We start from the raw sequence: 26024 nt of genomic DNA, 5'->3' as shown, positions 1-26024 counted from the left end.
CTTTTTTTTTTTTTTTTTTTTTTTGTCATTGCCCATCTGGAACGCAAAAATGGATCAAGACACATTTGCAGACTCGAATGCCCCGTAAGGAGCAAACCATGCAAACCAGAGACATCTCCACCTCCTGGTCTCTGTGCTGTGTGTGGCCCTGAGCACCCCCCGGTGCGGCTCCCCAGCTGGCCCCTGGGATTCCCCCAATGGTCCCCTCCACGCACCACTGCTTCCTAAAGGCCACACGAACCAGTGAGCGGTGGCTACACCTGGGGTGTGAGATCATAGGAAGAAATCTCAGCTCCTCTGTACTGTGTGGAGTTTTTGCCGTAATGCATTTTCAGGGGGAAAAACAAAAATAGCTGCCTTTAGAGGTGGGGTGAGGACAGTCTCCGGCTTTCTCTCTGCCGCAGGTGCGACCACTTCCACGACTACAGCTGCCCCTGGCGCTGGTGAGCAGGCAGCAGGCAGGCTGGGTGTGCAGCCCTGCCCCTGAACGCCCCCACCCCCACCCTTGCTGCCAGGCCCAGCCTGCCCCTGTCTCCACAGGGCCGACCCCCGCCATCCTCCGGAGCCTGCACCCACTGTACTCACAGTCGCTCCAGCTCCTTCATGTCGTCAAAAGCCCCGCGTTCGACCACTCCAATCTGGTTCTCCATCAGCTGCCTGGGAAGCACAGAGACAAAGACAGCTATGGGATGCCAGACAAGGGCTCCTAGAAGCAGGTGGCATGAGGGAGTGGAACAGGAGCCATGCCCGAGACACGTGCAGACCTGAGTCCTGACCCAAGTCCACAAAATCTCCTCGCAACTTTGCAGACTCCCAACTGGGGCTCCTCAGCCCACCCAGCCCTGACAGCAAGATGTGCTTCCAGCTCCAGCCCCATGCTGATCCCTCTGAAGCCACCTGCATGGCAGAAGGCCATAGGACACCAGAGCACCAGGCCACTGCTCCAACACACACTCGGGAAGCCTGGACCCAGGCAGCACCAGGCAGCAGGCAGCAGGGGCTGGCTCTGGTCTGCTGGCACACGGGTCCCTCTTTAGCCCAGAGGGCGAGTTTCCAAGGGGCAGAGCAGACAGAATGGCCCAGTAGCGGAGGGGAGGGGAGTCTGTGCCAAGTGGGCAAAGCCCACACGTGCAGTGCACTCTGCAGTTGGCAGTCGACACCCCCTCCACCTGCACCCACACTCTGCCTGGCCCCGTCTGCTGCCAGCTGAACTGCCTGGCTCCGTGGGGCTCTGCGCCTCCTCATTGCCAGTGTGCCCTGAAACCCAGAGTGTCCAGGTGGCGGGCAGCCTTTTCCCCACAGATCGCCTGTTGCACGGTAATTTTTCAGACTGTCAAGCATGTTTTTCTCCCTGCACTTTTCCTTCTCCGCTCTCAAGCAGGTGGCTGTGTGTTCCCGCATGGACCTCAGACGAGGTTTCAGACAGGGCAGGGGGCAGGAGCTGCCACCATGCACTTCTTTTTCTCCACTTGGTTTCCAGAGGCCTACACTACTGAGGAGCGCCCACTGTAGACCTGGGTGGGGAGGGGAGGGGGCACACTGCAGGGGACGGTGGGGGAGGGCTGCCTCAGGCTCAGGAGAGATTCCTGGAGCCTGGGGCGAGGTCAGAGATCGGTGGGGAGGTCAGTGGGGACATCAGTGGGTTTTGGAGCAGCAGAGATCCCTGCCTTGTGACTGACAGCTGTGATCCCAGAGAGAATGGGCCACAAGGTCCCCAGCTTCCCCAAAGACCCGGAGATGCAAAGCCATTAGTTCTGAAAGAACTGAGGCCCTAAGACTCTTGCGCTACCCTGGAAATAGGGGCTGAGGGACCCTACGGCTATCTGGCGTTGAACGCATCAGAACGCGTGCATGGCCAGCTGCTTCTGCAGCGATATCAGCCACTGATAAGAGATGAAGGGGTCCACACCCCCTCGCCCTTCAGCCCCACCCAGCATGACAAAGGAGGTGCAGGGGAGGGCTCATTTCCCCGTAAGGTCACACCTACTACCTCCAGTATCTGCCACTGTCAGGCAACCCAGGGAAGTCACCTCTGTCCTCAGCTGCTCCCACTCACCTACCCTCTCAAGCTGGGGGTAACCCCTTGCTGGGAAGTCTTCTGGGGCTCAGGTTCACAAGAACTATGGAGGCTGCTATAGATTGGATGGTGTCCCCCAGATATTAGTGCATGGAAGTGCTAACCCCAGATGTGACTGTATCTGGAGACAGGGCCTTTAGGGAAGTACTTGAGGCTAAATGAGGTCATACAGATGGACCCTAATCTGATAGGACTGGTGTCCTTATAAGAAGAGACACCAGAGACCTCTCTGTGCGCACACAGCGAGAAGGAGGCCAGGAAGAGTCCTCTCCACAAGCCTGCCGTGATGGCACCTTGATCTTAGACTCCTGGCCTCCGGCACTGCGAGAAAATAAACTTCTGCAGTACTTTGTTACCGTAGGGTGGGCAAACTAAGACACACACCTAAAGATTCCTCACGGTCACTTGGTCTTCCGTCACCGCAGGAGACAACCAGTGGACAACACAGCCCCACATGCCCAGCCCAGATCCTGCCAGGCAGCAGCACCAGTGGTGATGCATCACCCCCAATTCTTTAGCCACGCTGGAGGCGGGGCCTGCTCTGGGCCAGGGCTCAGCATCGCCTCCACCCTCCACCCCCTACCCAGGGTGTCCCAAGACTAACTCCACAGCCTGTCTACAGCCCTACAACCCTGAAACCCACAGCCAGGGCTCTGCCTGGGACCCCCAGGCCGTTGCCAGGGGGCAGGGAACGGCCAGAAGGGAGGTTATGAGAGGGAGCAGCGGCTCATACTCACAGCACTCGCAGCTGCTTGAGCCCCGCAAAGTCATTCTTATGGATCCGAGTGATGTTGTTGCCGTTGAGCTCCCTGGTGGAACAAAGGAGAGAGGAAATGGTGAGATGTACAGGGTGGACCCCAGGCCGGGGGCTCAGCTCCGGGCTCCCACTATACCCGGCTCAAGCCTGTCATTTTAACCAACAGGGCTGGGTGCTTCCCAGCCAGTCCCTGGACCCCCAAGTCTGTGTGGAGACCCAACAAGCGGGGGCCTGTCTGCAGACGTCTCACCAGCAGGAAGGCACAGGGCTTCCGTGGCTTTGGCCCTGAATGAACGCAGTCTAGTTGGAGAGACAAGACATTCACCCAGGAAAGAATTTGGAAACCAGCCAATTAGAAGCTATTTTGGTGGAAACCTTGCCGAGCCTCAGTTTCCCCATCTATAAAATGGGGAAAGTAACTGAGTCTACCTCATAGGGTTCACATGAGGCACAAGCACGTAAAGGGCATGGCCTGCGGTGGGCAAGGGCCCCCTTGCAGACACTGTTGCTGTCATCTGGTGGCGCTGCTTCCCGCGAGCTGTCCGTATTCTGAACAGGAGAGAGCATGGGGGGCCACACCGTTCTTGTTCTCCGGAACTGAGGAAGCGGGGCTCAAGCTGAGACCTAAAGGACAAGGGAGGTCTGCACAACAGGGGGGTTGGAGGGGAAGGCCCAGGGAAGGAGAACACCCAGCAAATCTGTGGGCAGGGGGAGGGGACAGGCTAAGAGTGGGAAGCCAGGGGAAGCAGGGTGGGGGGAAGATGAGTCCAGATCACAGAGAGTCTGAGAGAGCAAGTAGATGAGACGCAGGGAGCCAGGGAGGCCTCTGGGCAAGAGCCTGCCATGAGGTCGGTCCTGTAGCAAGGGAAGGAGGGGCAGGTGGCAGCAGAGGGAGGACTGGAGGTGGCAGCAGAGGGAGGACTGGAGGTGGCAGCAGAGGGAAGACTGGAGGGCAGGGCTGAAGAGGGGAGGGAGCCGCTGTCGGGCCCCAGGGCCCCGCCTGCAGCAGCGGTGGTGCCTATCCTCACACCACTGAGCCCTTCCCTTCCTCTGGCCCTTCCTCCCTTCCAAGGCCCATGTGTGTCTCCTCAGCACTCCCCAGTCCTGCCCTGGGCACCTTGGACCTACAGCCCACCTTACAGGCTGTCTGGTCCCACCTCCCCAGCCAGCCTCCTAGGGACGCTCACTCAGCCCCTGCCAGGCCAGTCTGCTTCACAGAGAGCTAGCACATCTCAGAAGGACAAGCCCCTCCAGCAGCCAGGCACTCCACCCCCCGCGAAGTTCTTCCATGGAGCCACGCACAGCAGAATCTCACCTGGGGCCTCTCCCCAAACCTAGCTGTCACCTATGCATCTAACCTGTCTGTGCAGCTCCAAGTTCACAGCCACGACACTTCCTCCTTTCTTACCACTGTCATAGTCACCACGTGCTTGGCAACAACCCAACCGTAGCCACACCGTGTTCACCTGCAACCCCAACAGTCTCACACTTGCCCACTTTAGTCAACCCAAGCCCAAGCCACTTTGAAGAACAGCAAGCTTTCTTTCCCGAGAGTCTTTCGAAAGTGTGTTTGGACTAGATGACGTTCTAGAATTGCAACCACTGAGAATAACAACGGTTATTAGTTTCCACACACTCCAGAAACTGGGCTTTGCCCACCTCCTCACACCAGGCTGGGAGTAGTTACTGTGCCCATCTTATAGATGAGGAAAGAGCGGCCCAAAGGAATTAGGTGCCTTCCCCACGTCAGTAGCTGGTAAATGACACAGCAGGGATGTGGGCCCAGGCTTCTCCACCCGGGCGAGGCTGCCTCCCCAAGTTGACAAGCCAATAATTCATTCCGCTCATGGCTCTCTCTGCCCTTCCTCCTGCATCTGGCTCTTGATCCTTGGGAGCAGCTGGAAAAACTCATTCCCTGCTTCAGTCTCCTCTCTAACAGGATCTCCCAGAGGGGCCCCTGAGGCCTCTCCAAGGTAACAAAGCCACTGGTGAGAGCCCCAGACTGAACCACTACCGGCCCTAAATGCCGAGGGGTTACCTTTCCCTGTGGAATGGGCTCCTTCTGATGTAAAGGCCTCTTTTTATTGAACTACATGTTCTTCCCTGAAACAGCCACCCTGCACTTCACTCGTGCCGCACCCAACCTGCTCCTTCTGCAAGGAGACTGAAACTTTCATCCCCAAACTCAAGACCACAAGGAATTGTTGGTTGTTTTATCTTTTCAATGGTAAAGATAGGTCAGCATTGATTCTAAGAGTAAAATGTTCGACTTAAATGGAACCAATGGAGAGATGTTTAGCTGACTTTCAGTACATCCGTGAAACCACACACTACGCAGCCACTTAAAATGCGACAGATCAGTCGTGTGGACAAGGCAAGCCATCCCAGGCACAATGCTTGGAAAAAGATTCCAAGATGCTTGTATTCTCTGAGCCTGCCTATTTAAAAACTCACATGCACAGCCACACAGCCGCATGCAGAGCGAGCTCGCAGCGGGCTGTGTGCCACATGTTAACGCCTGTAGCTGCTGCACAGTCGGACTTGAGGTGACTTCATTTCTTTTTTATACTTTTCTGGGACAGGCAGTATATACTTTTATACTTTTTTATACTTTTCAGAGGACGATGTGCACACAGCAAAGCAAATACAGCCTCTTGGGAGGCCCTGCTGGTGGCTTCTCAGCAAGAAGGCCCATGGAGGCCCAAGCCCGCCCCCACCAGCCTTGCTCTCTAACCCCGAAGCTGAATGCCTCCTCTCGGGAGGGCCCTTGAGAGGGCAGCCTGCAAGGCTCCTCAGGCTCCCCGTCTGAGGGCCTGAGGGCGGCTGCTTAAGGAGGCATTATCAGCACTTAGGCTAAGAAAATGACCTCCACTGGGTAGCCGGCCCTCCCCCTCTCTGCAGGGAGGCCCACCAGGATCGGGTTTCCAACCTTGGCCAGCCACTTCCCCTCATCCCTCAGTAGAGCCTGCTGGAATGAGGCAAAGAGGTCATTTTTCTCCAGCACCTGATTCCTCCAACAGGTGTTGCTTTTGCGTTGCCATGGCGATCCCCCTCCCCAGGCAGCCTTCCAGGGAAAATGGGAGAAGCTGCTGTGACCTTAGGACCTCTGCAGCCAGAGCAGCCACGACAGGTGGGCCCTATGGGGCAGTTCCCAGCCTCATTCCTCTGGAAGAACCCTGGACCCTGAGCTTCTTGCCACTGGAGCCCACATCTACCACTTCTTATTGGGCACCTACTGTGTACAGGCTCTGAGCCTAATGCCAAGCACACTCCCTATCATTGCACCCTCACGGTAACTTACAAGGTGAGCGGTGGTCTCTCCAGCTTGCTGGTGAGGAACTAAGGCACAGACTGATGAAGTGATTTTCCCAGTGCCATATAGCTAAGAAATGGCGGGGCTGGGGTCAAAACCAGGCCGGTATGATTCCATGTTCATTCCCTACCTTGTGATGCCTCAGGTTGATGGGCTCTGTTGAACCCACCCCTCTCCCCAGATGCTCACACATTGGAGGGAGCTGAGAAAGCATGTGGATGCTTTGGATCGGAAATACTGGGGCCCTGTCATAAGGCTGTGTGCTCCGCCTAGGCAGCAAGATCAGGAGAGCTTCCCAGCCGGCTGAGCAAAGTACGTTCTTGTGGCTAAGAGCTTGCACTTCGGAACTAAACTGTCCAGCCTCGAATTCTTGTTCCACCATTACTGGCTGTGACTTCGGCACGGAGCTTAACTTCTCCATGTCTCGGTTTCTAGATTCATAAACTGAGGGCCATGGTATCACCTACCTGTTTGACATAATGTGGGGTTTAAATGATTTAATATCTTTGAAGCTCCAAGAGCAGGGCTCTGTATCAGTACAACCTGCTGCAATCGTTTTTACTACTCGTACTGTTGTCGTGGGTGGTGGTGGTGCTAGTGGTGTTTTCCTCAAGGACAATGGCCACACCAGGAGGGTGGTGCCCCAGGCTCATCTGGGGCTGGGACTGGGGCTGGCCTGCCAGGGCCATGCTGAGTGAGGAGGCTACTCAGGCCCTGCAGGCCCCCGGATGCCAAGGCCCAGGGAAGACGCCCTATGACGGTGCCCTCTCTTGCAAAAGTGATGGGTCTGCACCCATTCTTGCCCCCCAGAAGGAAATGCACAAGGGTAGCAAGTGACCCTGATTTCCACCAGTTCCTGCGTGGTCCAAACCTGAGAGGGAAACCTTGATAGTAAAAGATATTGGAGAAAATCCTCTGAAGCAAAGTGACTGAGGAAAAACCAAAAACACACAGGATTTCTTGAGTCCTCTCAGGAAACAAGGATCTGATCCCCAGCATCTGGGTGTTTGTGATAAACCAAAAAGAAACCCTCGAATTTCTTGGAACTGCAGGAATAAATGGGCCCCTCGCAGGGTGTTCTGGGGCCCCCACACGCTGCGTGAGCATGCCTTGCCCTGGAGCTCCAGCAGTTCCGGTGCTGTTTCACAGACGGGCCAGAACACTCGCACAGCAGCCCAGGCCTGCTGTATCAGTGGGGAGGTTTGGGCTGCCCTCCAAATCCCTTCCTGCATAGTCTCCAAAAAAATAAACATGCACCCTCTGCCCGTGACTGAGCTGGGCCTCTGGGCTGGGGGTCTGTATGCCGCGGTGCTCTGTCCTTTGAAACCAGCCTGGCGGACTCCAGGGCGCTGAGTGTGTGCAGAGTCAGACCAGAGAACTGAGAGAAGGAAGAATCTCCCTACGCAGCCAGGCCAACCGTGGAGGCCAAACACCCCGACCTGTAGGCCAGCGGCTGCGTGCCTGCGCCTGCCATTGCACCTGGAGCCCCGCAGAGCCCCGACCGAGGCTCCCCACACTCCCTCTGGCTCCCCTCCAATCTGTTCTCCAAGCCACAGCCAGAGTGATCTTTTCAATATGCAAATCTGACCAAGTCACTCCCCACTTAAGCCCTTCAATGAATCCCCACTGCTCTTGGAATCAACACAAAAATCTTAATGTGGACAACAAGGCCAAGTGGCCTGCCCTGCACACCCTGCATTCTGATTTGGTCCCTCCCAGAGCAAAGCCTTTTAACTCGCCATTCCCTCTGCCTGGAATGCTCCCGCCTTCCTCTTTGTCTAACTCACTCCCATTTTTCCCTCCAGTTGGTCAGACGTCCTGTCCCAGGCCCACAGAGCATCCTACCCTCCCCTCTGCAGCGCAAATGTGGAGCATTTTTATATGGATTTGGGAGCTTCCTTCAGTGGTGTCTCAGTCCCTAAATAAGATTATAAGCTCCTTGAGGACACAGACTATCGTTTTTTTCTCATTATGTATCCCTAGGACCTAACATAGTACATGGTACCTGCTAGATGGTTCTTGAATAAATTTGCATTAAAACTGGCATATTCCAGCCCTACCTGGAGTGGCTCAGTGGACTGAGCACCTGCCTGAGAACCAAAGGGTCACCAGTTCGATTCCCAGTCAGGGCACATGCCTGGGTTGCAGGCCAGGTCCCCAATAGGGGGCGCTCAAGAAGCAGTCACACGATATTTCTCTCACTTTCTCCATCTTTTCCCCTCTCTCTAAAAATAAATAAAAATTTTACAACAAAAACTGGTATATTCCAAATAGCATGGCATTGTGTACGTTTTCCCTGCTTCTCTGCTCCCCCACTCCAAAAAACACTAATTAAGAAAGGCTCTCCCCAAACAGACATCAGCCAAGGAAAGCTACAGACAGAGGACACTGCTGTGTTGCTAAAACCTCCCAGGGCCCACAGGTTAAAAAAACTGATTTTTTTTCTGAGTGCCTTTCATAGGAAGATGCTCTGCTCCTCTACTTCCTACAACACAGCAGCCGCTCTGCCTCAGGGCCCTGAACTCCGCTGCTCCCTCAGCCCAGAACAGCCTGGAACATCCAGGGACAGCCCAGAATGGCCCCCTCCCCCTCACCTGCCCAGCAACATATCCATCTGGCTCACTGCTAACATCCTTAGGCCTCAACTGAAATGTCCCCTCCTCTAAGCTGGCCTCCCTTCCCCCCGTGGGTGACCACTCAGCACCTTCTCCAGAGCTGGGATTGCAATTCGGAGATGTGTTCAATACGAGGTCCTCTGTTAAAGGCCAGTCTCCCCTGCCTGGCTGTGAGGGGCAGAGGCTACATCTGTTTTGCTCACTGCTCTATGCCCAGACCCTGGGAGGCTCCCTGACACACAGTAGGTGTTCACTAAATGTAGTGAAAATAGGCTGAGTGAGCAATTCTGCCCACCGAACCTGGCTCCTACGGGCATGTTGCCTGAGGCCTGACACAAGCTCCAGACAGCCAGCTGGGCCTCCCCACAGTCCTCTGGCCTCAGCAGGTCATGCCCAGAGGTCCCTCTGACTCCCCAGCAGAGCCCGCAGGCCCTGCCCCAACCCCAGCGCCGGGAGGACAGTCCTAAACCTTGAGACAGTCAAGAGGTTCCAGGGCTGAGTAATGAGGGGACCGTGCCAGGACAGAGATGCTACCCGTCCAGCTCTGCCCCCGCTCCTGGGGACCGTCTTGTGTCCTTGGCCTCAATACAAGCGACACCTGTACTATCACAACCAGGCCAGTTCACTGAAGCCTCAAAACAGAAGCAGGTGAATGAGGCAAGGCTTGAACCCTGGCACATCTGGCTTCGGGGCTCAGCTCCCTCCGTTTTTTGTTTTGTTTTTTTTCCGTAGTATTTAATTGTGGAAAAATACACATACAATTTGCCATTCCCATTGCTGCACAGCAGATCTCCAGAACTTTTTCATCTTGAAAAACCGGAACTCTGTACCCAGTAAACATTCACTCTCACTCCTCTCTTCCTCCAGCCCCTGGCAACCCCGCTTCTGCTTTCTGCCTCCACGCATCAGACGACTCCAGGGGCCGCCGCCCATGAGGGGAGTCGGGTAGGCTTCGTCCTCCTGCGACAGGCTCACATCCCTCCGCACGTCCTCAAGCCTCTTCCGCGCTGCAGCTTCAGTCAGAACCTCCTCCTTTTTTGAGGCTGGTACTCCAGCGCGTGCCACACTGCACTGTGTCCGCTCGTCATCCGTCAGCGGGCACTTGAGCTACGCCGGCCCTTCGGCCGTTGTGAACAGTGCTGCTGCGAACGCGGGCGTGCAGGTGTCTTTGGGACCCTGCTTTCAGTTCCTTTGGGTGCATGCCCAGAGTGGGCTTTGTTGGATCATGTGGTCATTCTATGTTTAATTTTCTGAGGAATCGTCACACTATTTCCACACTGGCTGCATCATTTTACATTCGCACCAACAGTGCATAAAGGTTCCAGTTTCTCCACATCCTCACCACCACTTGTCATTACGGTTTTCTTAACAGGGCGCAGCCCTCCCAGCGGGTGGGAGGTGCTCAGATTCCAGCTCCTCACCCCGGCTCCTAAGATCCGAACTGTACCTCAGTCCCTTCGCCACTGAGGCCTGGTCTTACTTTCACCAATCCCCTCCCCAGGTCTGGGGCTCACCTCAAAACCGCAAGCCTGCAGCCAGGGCCCCACTGTAGCCACCAGGCCTCCAGGTACTCCACACACTACTTACCCCAGGCCCCCGGAGGCCACATGCCATCGAACTCCCTGACACTGACCTCTGGCTGGAGCACCACCTCCCTGCATCCCCCAACTCTGCTCACGACCCCCTACCCCCCCAGCTGGATACCCCCTCTTTGTCCAGCCTGCACCTCGGGTCCACCCTGTAGAGATGCACAGGCAGGAATCAATCGTGGCCAAATTGCTTTCCAGCCCAGTGTTCAGCCCTGACAGGGGTTCTGTAGGGGCTAAATGAATGCCTGGTGAAGGAATGAATGAGCTAATGAATGAATGAACAAATGAATGAATGAATGAATGAATGAAGCCAGGCCTTATTAAGATGGGTGGAGCAGTAGCAAATTCAAAAATAAAACACAAATACCTCTCAGAACCTCAAGACCCAGGGTCCCTGGGCACACCACATACCAGCCACCTGTGACCCAGGCAGGAAGCTACAGCACTCTGGACCTTCTCATCTGCAGAGAAGGGTAAGTAATACCCTCCTCACAGGATAGGTGTGAGGAGCAAAAGGGCAGCCTTGGTAAAGCCTTTCACTCTGAGCCTGGCACAAGGTAGGGGCTCTAAATGGTGACCACCAGCACCATCACCACTTCATGCCTCTCCACCTCAGTTCTTCGCTGACCTATCACAGGTCCCCTCCCACCCCAGCCCACCCCACCCCATCGCCACCCCCAAGGGCTCTGGCTCCTCCTTTCACAACCCGCCCCGCCCCACTCCTGCCCTCTGTCCCCAGCAGACTCCAGTCCACTTGCCCCTACGCTGCAAACAACTCTCCCTTGGAGCACCTGCTCTTGTTCTCTCCTCCCGCAAACTCCTCACCACCTACTCGCTCCCCAACCATCTGCCTTCCTCCACTTCTCCCAGGAAGCCATTCCACCCAGCTCTGCAGTGACCTCATCACAGCTCCAGAGCTTTCCTTGGCCCTCATCTTCAGACAGACTAGCTGCTCTCCACACGGCTGGCCTTCCTCCCCATCTCCAAATGCCTGCTTGGATTGGCAGTAACTACTCTTTATCCAGGTTGGGAGCCACAAATGTTCAGCCAATGCTCCCCATGTGAAACACAGGACAGGGGTGCCTCCTAACTCCCCTCAGCTCCCCCTGCCCTCTCCACGTGGGGGGAAGCCAAAGGCAGGCCTCAAAGGACAGACCTTCCTCGCCAGGCAACCCCAGCACCAAGAGCACCTCCTGCATCCAAATCACCTGAATCGCAATTGCCAAAGATTGATAAATCAGCATCTCTGGAGTGGGCCCCGAGCCTGCATTTTATACCGGCTCCCAGGAGATGCCTATTCCCATTGAAGTTTCCTTCCACAGCCCTCGTGGGTTCCACCGCCTCCCCAGGAGGCCCTCCCCACTTCCTCTCCAGCCTGAACACTCTGCAGAGTAACCCTTCCCCATTCCTACCGCTGGAGTCATGCTTCTCACGTAGCTATTTATTGTCAATTTAAGCAAAAGAGGCAGAAGCCAACCACCTGCATGGCTTCTCCAGGATCAGCTGCCTTCCCCAACTTTATTTGCAAGATCACCCCCCCACCGGGTTCAAGCCTTTGGATCCCCCCACCCAGCCTTCCCATTTGCTCTCTCTGCCTCAGCCTGTGCAGTAGCCTCCTAATTCCTGAGGACCACGGTAGCTTCCTAGTGCTGCTATAGCAAAGTACCACATACGCAGTGATCAGAAGTCCAACCTCAGTCTCACTGGGTTGAAGTCACGGTGTCGGCAGGGCTGCATCCCTTTCAGAAGTTTCTAGGAAACTGTTTCCTTGCCTTTGCAGCTTCTAGAGGTTGCCTGCACTCCCTGGCTCATGGCCTCTTTCTCTCATCCCTCTCAAGTCTGGCTTCCATCGTCATCTCCCTACTACTGACTTACTGAACTGATGCTCCAACCTCCCTCTCATAGGGGCCCCTGTGACTACATGGGGCCGGCCTGGATAATACAGAGTCCCATCTCAAGATCCTTAACTTAACAATATCTGCAAAGTCCCTTTTACCCTTAGAGAGTCACATATTCACAGGTTCCAGGGACCAGGACATGAACATCTTTGGGGATCGTTATTCAGCCCACCCCAAGGACCATAATTTCTAAAGCAAAGATCAGAACCTTGATTTCATGGTTCTTACCAAAAGTTTATAAAAAAAACAACTCACCCAACACACATTTTTTTTTGAGCACCTACTAAGCACCAGGTGAGGGGACACAAGAAGCACAAGACATGGTCCCTGACGTCAGGAAACGCAAAACCCAAGGAATCATCAAACAAACCGCCTTCTTTAAAAGGAATAAAATTCTCTTCCTTACAGAAGAATCCCCATTAATGAATGTAGGAGGAGTAAGGGAAGTAGGAAAGTAAAAATTGGATAATAATGGTTGCAGGAAAGATCCATTAACGAATGTTAAAATTAGCAGGTAAGAATTTGACAAAAAAAGGATCACCCATCATCTCAGAGTATATCCCCCAAATATTTATTAATGACAAGTGAAAAGATAGTGACATTACAGTGGAGAGACCTGGCAGACACCTTCTCCACCACGAGATCAGAAGGACATCACCAGCAACCAGACACATCGAAGCCGCCTCCCCCCACTGGCAGGGTGTCCCAAGAAGGACGCATCGTCACCTCCGAGGCACTCTGGCCAAAATGCAGAACCTCAACCCCACAGTGCAAACACACCAGACAGACCCAAACTGAGGAACCTTCTGCAAAACAACTGACTGCTACTTTTCAAAAGGGTCAAGGTCATGAAGAACAAGAAAAAAACTAAGGAACTGTCAGAGATTGAAGGGGACTCAGGAAAAATGACTATTAAGTCCAATGTGGAATCCAGGATTGGATCCTGGAATATCAAAAAGACATCTGTGGACAACCTGGGGGAATCTGAATCAAGCCTGTAGTTCAGTTAAGTGTTGTACCAATGTTCAGTTTAGTTCTGAGAGCCATGCGGTGGTTAACAGAGATGTCAACATTAGAGAAAGCTGGGTGACATGTGTGGGACTTTTCCTGTACTATTTTTGCAACTGTTCTGTAAGTCTAAAATTATTTAAAAATAGCTCTGGCTGGTGTGGCTAAGTGGATTGAGTGCCGGCCTGCAAGCCAAAAGGTCACCGGTTCAATTCCCAGCCAGGGCACATGCCTGGGTTGTGGGCCAGGTCCCCAGCAGGGGGCGCACAATCTCTCCCACACTGATGTTTCTCTCCCTCTTTTTCTCCCTCCCTTCTCCTCTCTCTAAAAGTAAATAAATAAAATCATTTAAAAATAAAAATAAAAGTTTTTTAATTTTTTTAAAAGAATAAAATACAACAATGACAGCAAAACCGCTATCACAGAAAAGCTAGAAACTACAGTCATCATAACCAACTGGTCCCCCCACTACCAGCTGGTCTCACCCTCCATGGATTCTCCACACCAAAGCCAGGGCAACAGAATGTCTGAAGACAGCATTTTGCACTTGTCACTCTCCATTCAGAACCCCTGGGGGCAAGCGCTCAAAGGGTCTTGTCAAAGGACACAGGAGCAGCCTGAAATGGCTCCCTCTGGCCAAAGGCGGGACACTAAATATCGAAATAAATAATGATAGTAACACATTGTAACCAACGAACAAAATAATAATCCACCGGTCCTCACTGTGACATGTGAATGGACAAGCAAACATGGAGGAGAAGGGAAGTTCTTCCTGACGGCGGTGTGCCGACTGATACAGAAGAAATGATGGAGTTAAACATTTCTCATCAAAAGGTGCTAAAACTAGTGAATAAGAGTTTGATGAGGAATAGGATATTTACAGAGCCTCACAGTATCTCTCCACAAATTCCTTATTAATATTAAAGGTTGAACAATAACTTTTCAGCTCATCCGGTGTTCGAAGCTAAAATCACCAACATTGGGACAAGTGGACGTCACGTGTCTCCTTCTGACACCACCCACTGAGAAGGGCACGACATCACTTAGTTAGCATTCCTGCCGAAAATACATAGTGCGGTTGCAAAAAGAAAAAAAAAAGAGCAGATGAAGCCAAACTGAGGGACATTCTACGAAATAAACGACCTATATTTTTCAAAAATGTCAAGGTCAAGAAAAACAAAGAAAGGCTGAGAAACTGGTCCAGGTTAAAGGGGACTGAAGACCCATGACAAGTAAATGCCATGTTCGGTCCTGGACAGAATTCTGGACCTAGAAAAAAAAATAGCCATGAAAGACATTTTGGGGACAACTGATGAAATTCATACGTGAACTTGTGTGTATTAATTAGTCATGGATATACGTGGGTAGATAACGGTATTATACCCACGTTAAATTTTCTGATTTTGACAACCTTATTGTTTTTAGAAAATACACACAGAAGTATTTAGGGGAAGAAGGTGACAATGTGTCCGACCTATTCTGAGACGGTTCAGGGTAAAAAGTGTGTGTGTGTGTGTGTGTGTAAAATATGCGATTAAGCAAATGGCACAAAACATAAACAACTGACCCTGGATAACAGAAAGACAGGCGTTCCTTGTGCCTGTACTTCCATTGCAACTTTTCTATAAGGTTGAAATTATAACAAAATAAAAGTTAAAATAAGAACAAGGGCCTTTTGGAGTGATGAAAATATTCTGAAATTGGATTTTGATAATGTTCACACAACTCTGTAGATTTATTAAAAATCACTGAATAGTAAAAAAAATTTTTTTAATAAAGTTCTGCACACATCCCCGCCGATGGCCACCCATTTCCCAGCCCCATGGCCTGGTGCCCGCCCACCACTTTCCTCTCTTCCCTCCGAACTCTCCAACACAAATGTTCACCCCATCAGCTGGACCGGCTCCTCCCTCTCCTTCCCAAACACATGGCACACACCTTCTGAGCGCCCCCAGATTCCCTCGGCCTCGCTTCACCTCTCTACTTACCTAAGTCCTGCCCAAACCTTCCAATTCCGCGTCCCCAGTCACTTCAGGGATCCAAAGCCTCCTTCCCTCCATCTCTCACTCCCACCTCGTCTCTAACAATGACAGAGTCCTTTCTACCTGCCAACCTTATTCTAACCCCTTCACGTGGAGTACTTCATTTGAACTCACAGCCCTACGAGGTAAATGCTATCGCTGGCCCCATTTCACAGACGAGGAAATCAAGTCACTAGTGAGCTGCCCGAGATCTCAGGTGGCAAGACTCAGGCTGGGCCATTCTCGCACCAAAGCCTGCGCCGGTGGCCACTGTGCTCGACGTCCCTGTGGGCAACCTCACGCATTTGCGCTTTTGCAGACAGACTGCAAGCTCCCAGAGGAGGGGTCCACACCCGACCGCTCTAGACACTTTGCACACAGCAGGCGCCCAACAGCTGTTTGTGCGCCACGGGCTGGGTTCCAGAAAGGAGAGGAGGGGGTTGTGAGCTCCGCCAAAAGGAAGAGCCAATTCTCCACCCCCACCCCTCCGCCCCCCAGCACAGCCCAGCTCCCTGGCGACTGCCCAGAGCCCCGGCAGTCATCTGCTCAGGGTAATAAGTATTTGTATGGCGATAATTACAGCATTTGGGAAGAAAATCCCATTAAGCAAGAGCCCTGCCGAGCTGCTAATGCCGGCACAGAACTGGAGGCGGCAACTCCGCCAAGCTTTGGTCTGCTCCCAATAATGCAGGAGCTGCCTGTCCTGCCGCCCCTCGTCCAGCCCCAAAAGAGCACGACCGCCCCTGCTGGCAGCCTCTGCGGCCTGGGCCACCCCTGCCAGCCCCCTGGCTCGGAAATGAGGCATCCAGGAAGGGGCATCCCCATCTGCAAGAGCTCCGGAGTTCCCAGGGGCTGCAGAGAACTGGGCAGCTGTGTGACGAGGGACAGGAGAGCAGGGCCATGCTGGGACCCAGCATCAGGAGGTGCCCAAGTTTCTTTTACATCCCTGCAATTCTGTCACCTTAATAACAATAATAAAACCATTTATTGGGCACTTGCTGTGTGCCAGGCCCAGTGCAAAGTGCACTACCCCGCATTACCGCACTCAGTCCTCAAAGCCACCCCAGGAAGCAGGTCTTGTCATCTTCCCTGCTCTAAGGGCAAGGAAGCGGGGGGCCTGCGAAGTCGCTTGCCTCCGGAGCACTTACCACAGTTTGCAATTACGCATTTGTTCTCACACTGTGTCATTCGTCTCCATCTCCCCTGCTGGACTAAAACTCGGAGAGAGGGGGCGGTTTTGATGTCTGTCCAGCATTATTCACTCAGCCGCTGCAGACATCCAATAGACAGCTATCTGTTGAAGGGACGAATCAAACCCCACAACTGGCCCAAGGTCCCCCAGCTGCTGAATGGCAGAAAGGGGCCAAAAACCTGGGCGGGCTGGCTCCAAAGCCATGCCATCATGCTTGTCCACCCTACAGAGAGTCCCTGCCCTGCTCCCTGTCTCTGAACCCAGAGGACAGAGATGGAGATGACCCGGTGCAGGCAGGGAGCACTCTGAGCAGCCAGACTTCGGGAGAGCAGGCTGCAGCATGGCCAACACCCACATACTCCCAAGCTCTCTCCTGCCCTCGCTGAGCCCTCAAACCTTTAGCTTGAGCTTCTCAAATAATAAAAAAAACAACATCGCTTAATAAAACCACAAAGCATTTTCACCCATATAACATGAGAGACTCCTGGTAAAGCCCTATGAGGCAGTGGGTGTCACTCTCCCCATCTGCCATGTGACATGCATGCCCCCAGGTTCAGTCACTCAGTCCTCACCGCCACCCTGCAAAGCTGTCATCCTCCCCTTTTACAGAAGGGGACTGGGTCACAGAGAGGATGGAGGGCAGCACTGGGGTCCGCCACCAGTCACTGAGGGCCCAGCAATAAGCCCAGGGCACCCGTACTGGAGACCGAGTCCCACCAGGAAACGAGCCCCCGCACAGCACGAGTGTCCCTGCCCAGAGCGCCCAGGCTGGCCGAGCCCCATGGTAGACATGGCTTCAGAATGGCCCGCTGATCCCTCTCACTACAGCCACCATCCAATCATTCTTTGGAATTCCACAGAGGCTCCTGGACAATCAGCCTGGGTGTCCTGGTCAGTCTTCCTTGGGCATGACCACCCAGCCCTGTCGAATGGTGCCTCCCAACTCAGGGGGCTGAGCTGAGAGAAGACATGGTACCCCCAGGCCTCTGTGGCAGGCAGGGAGCTAGGGTAGTGGGCAGGCTGGCCAGGAGGCCAAGGGACACATGGAAGAAGGCAGCAGAGCGGGCCCATGGCCTGACGAGCAACAGAATACAACTGGGTCTGGGGCAAAATGGAAGCCAGCAGGCCAGCCCAGGCCCTTCTCCTCGTCCCCACCCTCAGGCCCGCCCCTCTCTGCACCCTGCACCCAGAAAGGGGATCTGGGGCCAACCTAGAATACTGTTGCCCAGGGTGCGAAGGGGGAGTGGTATCCACACCTGCCCTCTCACCTCACTCTCCTGAACACCCCGAGCCAGACTGAAAGTCAAGGTCGTTGGGTGGAAGAAGAGACAATTAATAGTGGCCATGGCTGGGTCCCCCTGAGCCTGAGACCTGCAAAGAGACAAGCTTCCAGGCCCCCTCCAGCACACCCCCAAGCTCCGCTTGGTATTTTAACTGTTCCATGGCAGGGTATCACTCAGCACCTCTTCGCCATGCAGCCCACCAGCCCCACAGCCCCACTGGCTCAAGCAGGGTCCTCAGCAGCTCTGGGACCTGCCTGCACAGCCTCTTCCCAGAAGTCCCTGCAGCAAACCACTGACAATTTCTTCCCCCTTCCGGAGGGGCGGAGGGACAGGCCTGGACACAGAGGTATGGACTCTGTGATCACAAAGTTGCTGGGCCTTGTGGGCTGCCGTGGAAACTGCCCAGAGGACAACAGGCGAAAGCACAGCTGCAGTCTATAAAAATTTCACAGCATCAGACAAAGCTGGCAGTTCAGGCTCTGATACTGCATGACACATATTGATTAGAAAGAGCATTTGCCAAAGTTATTTTGCGTCCACCTAGGCTCTCCCCAAGGCCTGTTCTGAGGGTGTTCTTTTCCTCCTCAAATGGCTCTTTTGCAGCATGCCTGTTGACAAGGCAGGCCCTCTCTGCTTCCTACATCCTTTCCCAGTCTGAGAAGTTTTGCCCAGTAAAGGTCAGACTCACCCTAAGATAACTCGCTCCTGTATTCCAACCCTGAAGTCCCCACAGAAAAAAACTCCAGGTAGAGAAAGGCCTTTCTGACTCTTCCCAACTTTCCCAACCTCAAGCCCAATCCCATCCCACTGGACACAGCGTGTCTCAGGCCCAGGGCAGAGCTGATCCTTTGGCCCGGCAGGCCAGGCGCACTCACGCCCACAGGCCTTCTGCTCATGCGTTTCCTCTGTCTGGCCACCTGCCCTCTCTGCTTGATAGAATCCAACCCAACCACTGCGGGATCCCAAAGTGCCCTGATAAAAAGGCTCATTCTCTGAGAAGTCCCTTTACCCCCAAAAAGAGCTTCTCATCACAATGCTTCTGCCAACAGCCCCATCATACTGTGGGCCTGGCCCTCTCCTGAAAGCTTACAGTTAGGTGTCCCCTGCCAGGTCCTCTCGACTATCCATCCCCGAGGGCAGGGACGTGCTCACTCTCCGCTGGAACTCCAGCACCCAGGGTGGTTCCTGGCTCTGCAAAGACTTGCTGAATTAAATTGTGAGACTCCTCCCCTGACCCTTCCATGGCAATGGTTCTCACTGAGGAAGCATCATACTGTGCCAGGCACTTCCCACACATGACCTTCAGTCCTTACAAGAGCCAGAGACCTTATGTACCAGAAGCTGCATTTTCTTCACAGACAGCAACTAAAACTCAGAGAAGTTAAGTCACTTGTGCAAGGTCACACAGCAAATAACTGACTGAGCTGGGGCTTCGATCTAGGCAGTAGGAACCCCAACTCTTTCCTCTGCACCAGGAAATTTAACATCTTTTTTAATCACAAAAGAGCTCAAGAGTTCATGAAAGTCAAAACAGACACTCCCTCCAGCACTAAAAATGAGAGCGAGCAAGGAATGAGATGACTTCAAGATTCAGATCCAACAGCAAAGGAAAGGGGCTGATGTGTCTCAGCCCTAGGCTGCTACCAGGGTAACAGCAGCAGGAGAAATGCCCCATGGACACAGCCAAGGAACAGAGGGTAGGTCTGGAGGGAACAGGTGTGGAGGGTGGCCCTGCAACCTCAGGGGCCTCCTGGACAGATTTCTGACTCTCAGTCCCTCCCCAGGGCCACACAAAATAATGCACAGGTGCCCCAAGCAAACACAGTTTGGTCCATCCTACCCCCACACTGGTATCTTTCCCCAGCCCCCACACACGCCCTCATACACACACTGATTCCATTTAGATTGCATCTAGATTGCAAATTCTCTGAAAGCTCCACGGGAATTTTTCAGTCTCAGCCAAGAAGAGTCTGTGGCAAAGCGTGCTCACTAATTGCTGACCTTAGTACGGACTCTGATCCAGGAAACAGCTTTCCCCAGGGTCCGTTTTCTGCCTCTGACCAGCTGGGAGGCATGAAAAATGTTCTTAAAAGTTATCAAAATATGTACACCTTTCCTGGGAGCCCCTGCAGTTGCCCAGGACTGTGGGAAGGATTGTAAGCAGGTGTCAAAGGAGCCAGCAGCCTTCTCCAAAGTCCAGTTCAAAAATCTCCCGAGACCGTCACCTCTGCAAGCAGCACAAAGGCCCTGCATGTGATCAAAATCTACACACACGGCCATGTACAGGGACTCTCGCACGGAGGTGACACTACTACACTAGGAATTCACACAGATACACATTCTGCAGGGAACCTGGGAAAACAAATTATATAGGTTTGTAAACACACACGTATGCTAACCATCCACACACGCACTCACCCTACAAATCTCAGCAGGTCCAGAAAGAATTCAGATGTGAGAGAGGGGAAGAGAAATGGGGTTTTGTGACTTGTCATGGCCAATGTCTCCAGCCTCGTGTCTCCCACTCCACGCTCCTGACCTCTGGGCATGACTCACGGGGCTCTTGGTCCGGGTTGCACCTACCCTGCTCTGCGTGCTGACTGTAACATACCCGAAGCCCCAAGCCCAAATCCCTTGGGTCCCATTGTCTGCCAGCGTTGGAGATCGCTGGATGTGAGGTGGGGAACCAACACTGGACACCTGCAAGGGAGGAATTCTTAAGGCTCTGGGGCAAACAATGGGGAGAAAGGGAAAGATGAAAAATTTCAACTCCATCCCATCTCGCCACCCATCACCAGCCTGCAGGCCCTCAGAGCCCACATCCACACACCCCGCTCAGAACACAGCTCAAGCCACACATGCCCAAAAGGAGGCATGGTTCTTGACTAGAGTGAGGAGCTTCCCTCCTGGGTGCCAGGAAGGCTTTCTGGCACCAATTCACAGGCACCCTGGAGGAATAAAGTGCTGGCGCACTGGGGGGTGGGGGGGGCGGCTGCCAGTGCCCAGCACAGGGTGAAGGAGTGAGGATGGGAGCTGACAGCGCCCCCGAGGGCCCTCTGAATCCTAGAGAAGGAAAGCAGTGGCTCTCCTGGCTCCAGAAGGACCTTGGCAGGCACTGACTCATCTACTGGCTGCAGAGCCGGGAGCCAACGGTCCTGCCCCCACCCGCACTCCTGAATTGCGTCTGGGTGGGAGAGGAACGTCAGGGCTCCCTGCGGGCTAGGGATGGGTGCAATACTCACAGGCGCTCCGTGTTCCGTGGGATGTTCTTGGGGATGGCCTGCAGCCCCGTGCCATGGCAATCCACCGTGGTACCGGTGCAGGTGCAGAGGGCAGGGCACGCCGTGGCACCCAGGCGCCACGCGGCTGCCCACAGCAGCAGCCAGAGCTCCGGCCGGACAAGCCCTACTGAGGACCCCCTCCGGGGCATCAGCGCCATGGTGCCTTCACTGCGTCCCTCCAGCGCGCCAGACGACGGCAGCCGCTGACCATCCCCGTCCGGGGCGGCCTCCAGGTGCAGTCCCGGGGCAAAGCCACCGAAGAGACCTCTGGCCAGTGCGCTGCGCCCTTGCGGGCGGGGAGGCACCTTGCTCCTCCAAACGACGGCGCCTGTACAGAGGGCTCTCGGCTCCTCTCCGGTTTCTCGCTGGCTGCGTCTCCTTCCCTCCCTCCAGCTCCCAACAGATTGCTGAGAGGAGGAAAATGGGCAGGCCCCGCGCGCTCACGCACCCCGCGCGCACACACACACACAGTCACACAGTCTCACACCCGCACGCTCGCTCCCACTCAGCAGTCATCCATCAATCGAAAAGCACACATCAGGGCCAGACTCCTCCCCGCCCTCCCCCACCCACCCCCTCCCGCCCCCGCCTCCCGGCACTCCGGGCTGCTGCCAGCAGCGTACAGTTTCAAAGGTGGAATCTGCGAGGCGCCGCGAGCGGGCAGGGGGCTGCGAGGGATGGCCGGGGTGGGGGGTGGGGGAGACGTGGTTCACAGTTCGACCTGCCGGCTCCGACACTCTCTAGCTGTACACCCACACACACACCCCATACTCCCTGAGGATGAGCACACTTAGACGCGAGCGCCCCGCACCCGCCGCCCCAGCGGCTGGTCCAGAGAGGGAAGGGGATCTTATTTTGCCGCCGGGACTCCTTCTCCTGGGCCACAGACACCAGCTTTCCTCGACAGCAGAAACTGCTCCCGGGCCCCATGGAACTTGCTTTGTCAATTCACGGTGAAAAGAAGCCCCGCGCCCCAGATGGCCATCTGCAAGCCACCCACCCACCTTACTTAGAGTGAGACTTGAGGGCAGAGTCTGGCGGGGCAGGGTGGGGGTGTGGGCAGAGGGGCCGCAGAGGGTGGTTAGGCTCAGAAGCCCTAGGCCAAGTACAGTCTCCTCCTCTCCCTCAACATATTCCCATTCTCTGTCAAGGTGGCCCCCCTTCTCCAAGAGGGACACGCAGCTAGCTGCACTCAGAGTGAGAATGCCCAATGGGCTATGCTTCCCAGGTGGCTTCCCAGGCGGTAGGGAGCCAGTATGGGGGGAGGTGGAAATCTGTCCTCCAGCTTCCTCTGGTCACGCCAGCATCCCTCCATTTGCAACAGATAAAAACCCATATTCAGTGCTGTCTTCAAAGGACTGCAGAGAGGGGTGGAACGGGACTGGACGGCTTGCCTGGGAGAGAAGCGCTGCAGGCCACCCCTGGCAGACCCTAGGCCCTGCACTCCCTTTGGGCAGGGACTTGCCTCAGTCTAAGGCAGGTGTGAACACAGGTGTGAACAGAAAATCCAGGTGGGGAGAGAATTATCCTCAAGGCAGAAAAGATAAGGACCTCCCGAAATCAAGGACAGCTGTGGCTTCCTGGTACTGCATGGGACCCAGGCGTCTCTTGTCCATGGGTCGGCACCCTGAGTCCAGGCTTCCTGGCAAGGAGAAACAGTTGAGCTGCTCAAGAAGCCCCTCCCCTCACAGGAGTCGGCTTCCCGGGGTTTCTTCTTGGGAGAAACCAGAGAGAAAGGCAGCTGGCCCAAGAGGTGCCAGGGGTGTGCACAGCTTGCCTGAGGTGGGTATTGGGATGCTGATGCTCCGCAAGATTGAAGCCTCATCGCCCTCCAGGTATAGGCCCAGGGCTTTTTTTTTTCCATCCCGATGAAAATTTTGCAGTACCTCCATTGTCACAGCACACAGTGTGGCCACTATGTCAAAACTAACATGGCTGATTTTGTGGGCTCTGGGCAGTGCTTTGTGGGCAGTACTCCTGCTCATAACGTCCACCCAGGGCCATCGGTTCTTAAGCATCAATTCAATGACAACTGGGGGGATGGCGGGAGGGACTTTCTCAGGGGTCTCTGTGTGGTGTGATCCTAGAGAACCTTTCCACCAATCAGGCCAGAGCTCCAGCCTGCCAGGGCCTCCTCTCCGCTCTCCCCTACAAATTCCTACTCAGGGCCCTCAGCAGCCCCCTCCCCAACTGCCTCAGGCAGGTTAAATCCTCAGGCCTTGGAGCCTGCTTTGTTTATCCCCTCTTAGCTGGGGCTCTGTTTACACATGTGGCTCTTTCCCTGACACCCCTCTGAGGGCCAAGCCTGCCCCCAACACATGGCTTCCTCACTTCCTCACTTAGACACTTAACCCGGCACCTGGCACTTAGTAGGCCTGTCACAGACGGAGCTCGGACTGTTGAAGACGGCTGGTCTCCAACCTTCTGCTCCAGTGGTGGGTGCCTCCCTGGCCCTGTGACCTCAGCCGGCTCCTTGAATCCAGGACCCATGTGGGGAAGAGGGAACGTGTTGATTAACCTGGCAATGTGCCCTGGGTGGTGCAGAAAGGCAGGGTGAAGGGGTGGGAGGGGAGGTGGAAGGGGGCAGGGGGCTACATGATTGGCCCTGCCTTTGGCTCCTTGAGAGCCAGCCACCGCCCTAGAAGCTTCCAGACTAGCCTGGACAGTGAATCCCAAGTGGGTCTTAAGCCAAGTTGTCAGTGCCTGGAAAGGCCTGGCCTTTGCTTTAAAGGAGGAAAGGAGGGGAGGCCCCCCAAACCAGTAAAAGGGCTCCCCGCACCAGCCCTTCACAGGAAGGCCCTGCCCCAGCAGCTGGGCAGCTCCTCAACTTGGCTCCCACCTCCAGCTCCTCCACCCCAGAATCTGGCCAGCTCCCCAATTTGGGAGGCAGCTTGCCATGAATGAATGCAGCTCATTAGCGTTCCCAGCACATTATACGCGATAAACAACCGCCTGGCCAGCCGCATCCCCCAGCCTCCCCCCACCAATGCCCCTCTGTGTTCAGCTTGCTCTCCCGTGCCCCTCCCTCTGTTGGGTCTCCCTGCCCCCTCCCTGTGGCCGGGCCACCTGCTCCCTCTGCACGGGCGGGGAAGAGGCAGGCCTGTCACACTGCATCTGCCAGGAGGGTTCCCCCGAGCCCCACTCCGCCCACTGGCCACCAGCAAGCAACCCCCCCAGAAGGATACTTGGGGCTGGGTCTCTCCATCCAGTGGTATGAGCCTCCTCTGAGTTCCCTCAGCCAGGCGCTGTGGGCCACCGCCTGCCTGGGTCTCAGGGAACCTGTGCCCTCTATCGAGCTTTCTGCTCAGGGTCCTCTCCTCCTCCTGCCCCCGCCCCTTCTGAAGGACTAAGAACGCAGAGAGCCTGAGACTGCAGAGCAGTGTGGTTTAGATTTCCAAACTGCAAGAGGCAAGAACGAGACAAAACGTCTGCCATCTGAACATTTGTTAAACACCATTTACTGAGTATTTACGTACTACGTACACTGTACTGGGACTCAGCAACTCGACAGGGAATAAAAACAGACCTAGCCCACAGTGAGCTCACAGTCCAGCAGGGAAACAGCAAGCCACTCAACACAATTAGCTTGGTAACAAGGAGTGTGAACTTGCAGAGAACCCAGAATGTGGGGCTCAGGGCAGGGCTGGAAGGCTTCCTGGAAGAAGAGACACTTGATCTGAGTCTTGAAGGATAAACAGGCATTGGTTGGATAGCAAAACAGAAAGAAAGGCTTTGTGGGCAGAGAACTGTATGAGATAAGGCGGCAGCAGCAACATCCTCAGTGGCTGAGGTCAGCAAGGCAGGGGTCCAGGTGGGCAGTGTGGGCAGGGGTCAGAGAGGTGACAAGGGCACATCCCAGAGGTCTAGTGCAGCCGCTCTCTGACTTTACTGGACTTGCAGCATCCCCTAGCTTGTCCCTGCACTCCAGCACACACCTGCATATGTGTGCACTTACAATGCTCTGTCCCCAGAACCGATGACAGCAGCGGCTTCCAAGGAAGGGACTGGGTGGGGGCAGGGGGCCCGTTTCAGCACACGCTTTTTTCCTACTGTTTGGATTTCTTTTCCTGTAGAGTATGACCTAAGCCCCCATAAGCACCAATACGTTTGTACGTATCCCCTGGAGTGCTTATTATAAATGCCAATTCCTAGGATACACCCAAGACCTTCTTAATCCGAATTTTCACAGTTAGCAAGTTGGAAGGGGGGTTGGTTTCAGAGATCACGCTCTAAGAAGCAAGGCCTAGTATACTGAGTTAATGAGTTTCAACTTGAACCTGAAAACTCTGGGGAGCCATTGAAAGAAGGGGCCTGGCAGGGTTGAGGCTGGCCTGCCTCGCTGTCCTCCAGCTTCCACGTCCTGTTAGCAAGCAGGAGACACATGGAAGAGAAAGATAGCCACAGGGGAGCGGGGGTGATGGGGAGGGCACAGAGCCACGGGACACCGCACAGTAGCTTCAATCACAACATGTTAGGGCTGAAGGGGGATAAAGAAATGACCAAATCCAAATACCACCCTTCAGTGGTGGCCCACGGAAGTGAAGCAAGCAGCCCACGTGGCAAAGGAGGTACCGAGGTGAGCCATGAATGAGTCTGGATCTCACACACACCCGGGTAAACCACAGCATCCATCGCCGTGGACCCACCACCCCCATAGGGACCAAGAAACCTGGAGCCGCTGGGAGGCTGTGCCAGCAAGACCCAGGATATTTTAGGTTTACTCTCTAAACCCCACGATGTACTCAAATTTGAAGAAGGTGGACCATTTGAGACTCTCGATGACAACGTTCCACCACGTGCACCCAGGACAACTCTGGCGGATGAGAAGCACTGGGAGCAAGAGAGAAGCAAAGAGGGGAGAGGAAGAGGAAAGAGGAAGCGAACGGGGGAAAGCGGGGCCAGAGAGTCTGTGCAGGCAGCCATTTGCTCAGTCATTCATCAAACTTGATTGCGTGGCAACTGTCGCCAGGCTTTGGGGATAGAGGAGACT

General features: G+C 54.7%; 1 protein-coding gene across 2 annotated transcripts in view; it reads right to left on the bottom strand.

The window, feature by feature from the left end:
- The window catches only part of SLIT1 (slit guidance ligand 1), a 146277-nt gene extending 124735 nt beyond the window's left edge, over window positions 1–21542 (bottom strand). For both annotated transcript variants that reach the window (XM_024563184.3, XM_045197491.2), the window contains exons 1-3: window positions 20996–21542; window positions 2815–2886; window positions 586–657 (exon numbers count right to left, since the gene is read on the bottom strand). In XM_024563184.3, the coding sequence (XP_024418952.2) occupies window positions 586–657; window positions 2815–2886; window positions 20996–21192 (341 nt within the window). In that variant the 5' untranslated portion in view covers window positions 21193–21542. The remainder of the gene's footprint in view (window positions 1–585; window positions 658–2814; window positions 2887–20995) is intronic.
- Window positions 21543–26024: the final 4482 nt, after the last annotated feature.

Source organism: Desmodus rotundus, chromosome 4 (assembly GCF_022682495.2).
Source record: "Desmodus rotundus isolate HL8 chromosome 4, HLdesRot8A.1, whole genome shotgun sequence".
In the NCBI taxonomy this organism is placed as follows: domain Eukaryota; kingdom Metazoa; phylum Chordata; class Mammalia; order Chiroptera; family Phyllostomidae; genus Desmodus; species Desmodus rotundus.
Note: the sequence above shows the minus strand (reverse complement) of the source record. Positions and strands in the feature narration are given on the sequence as shown.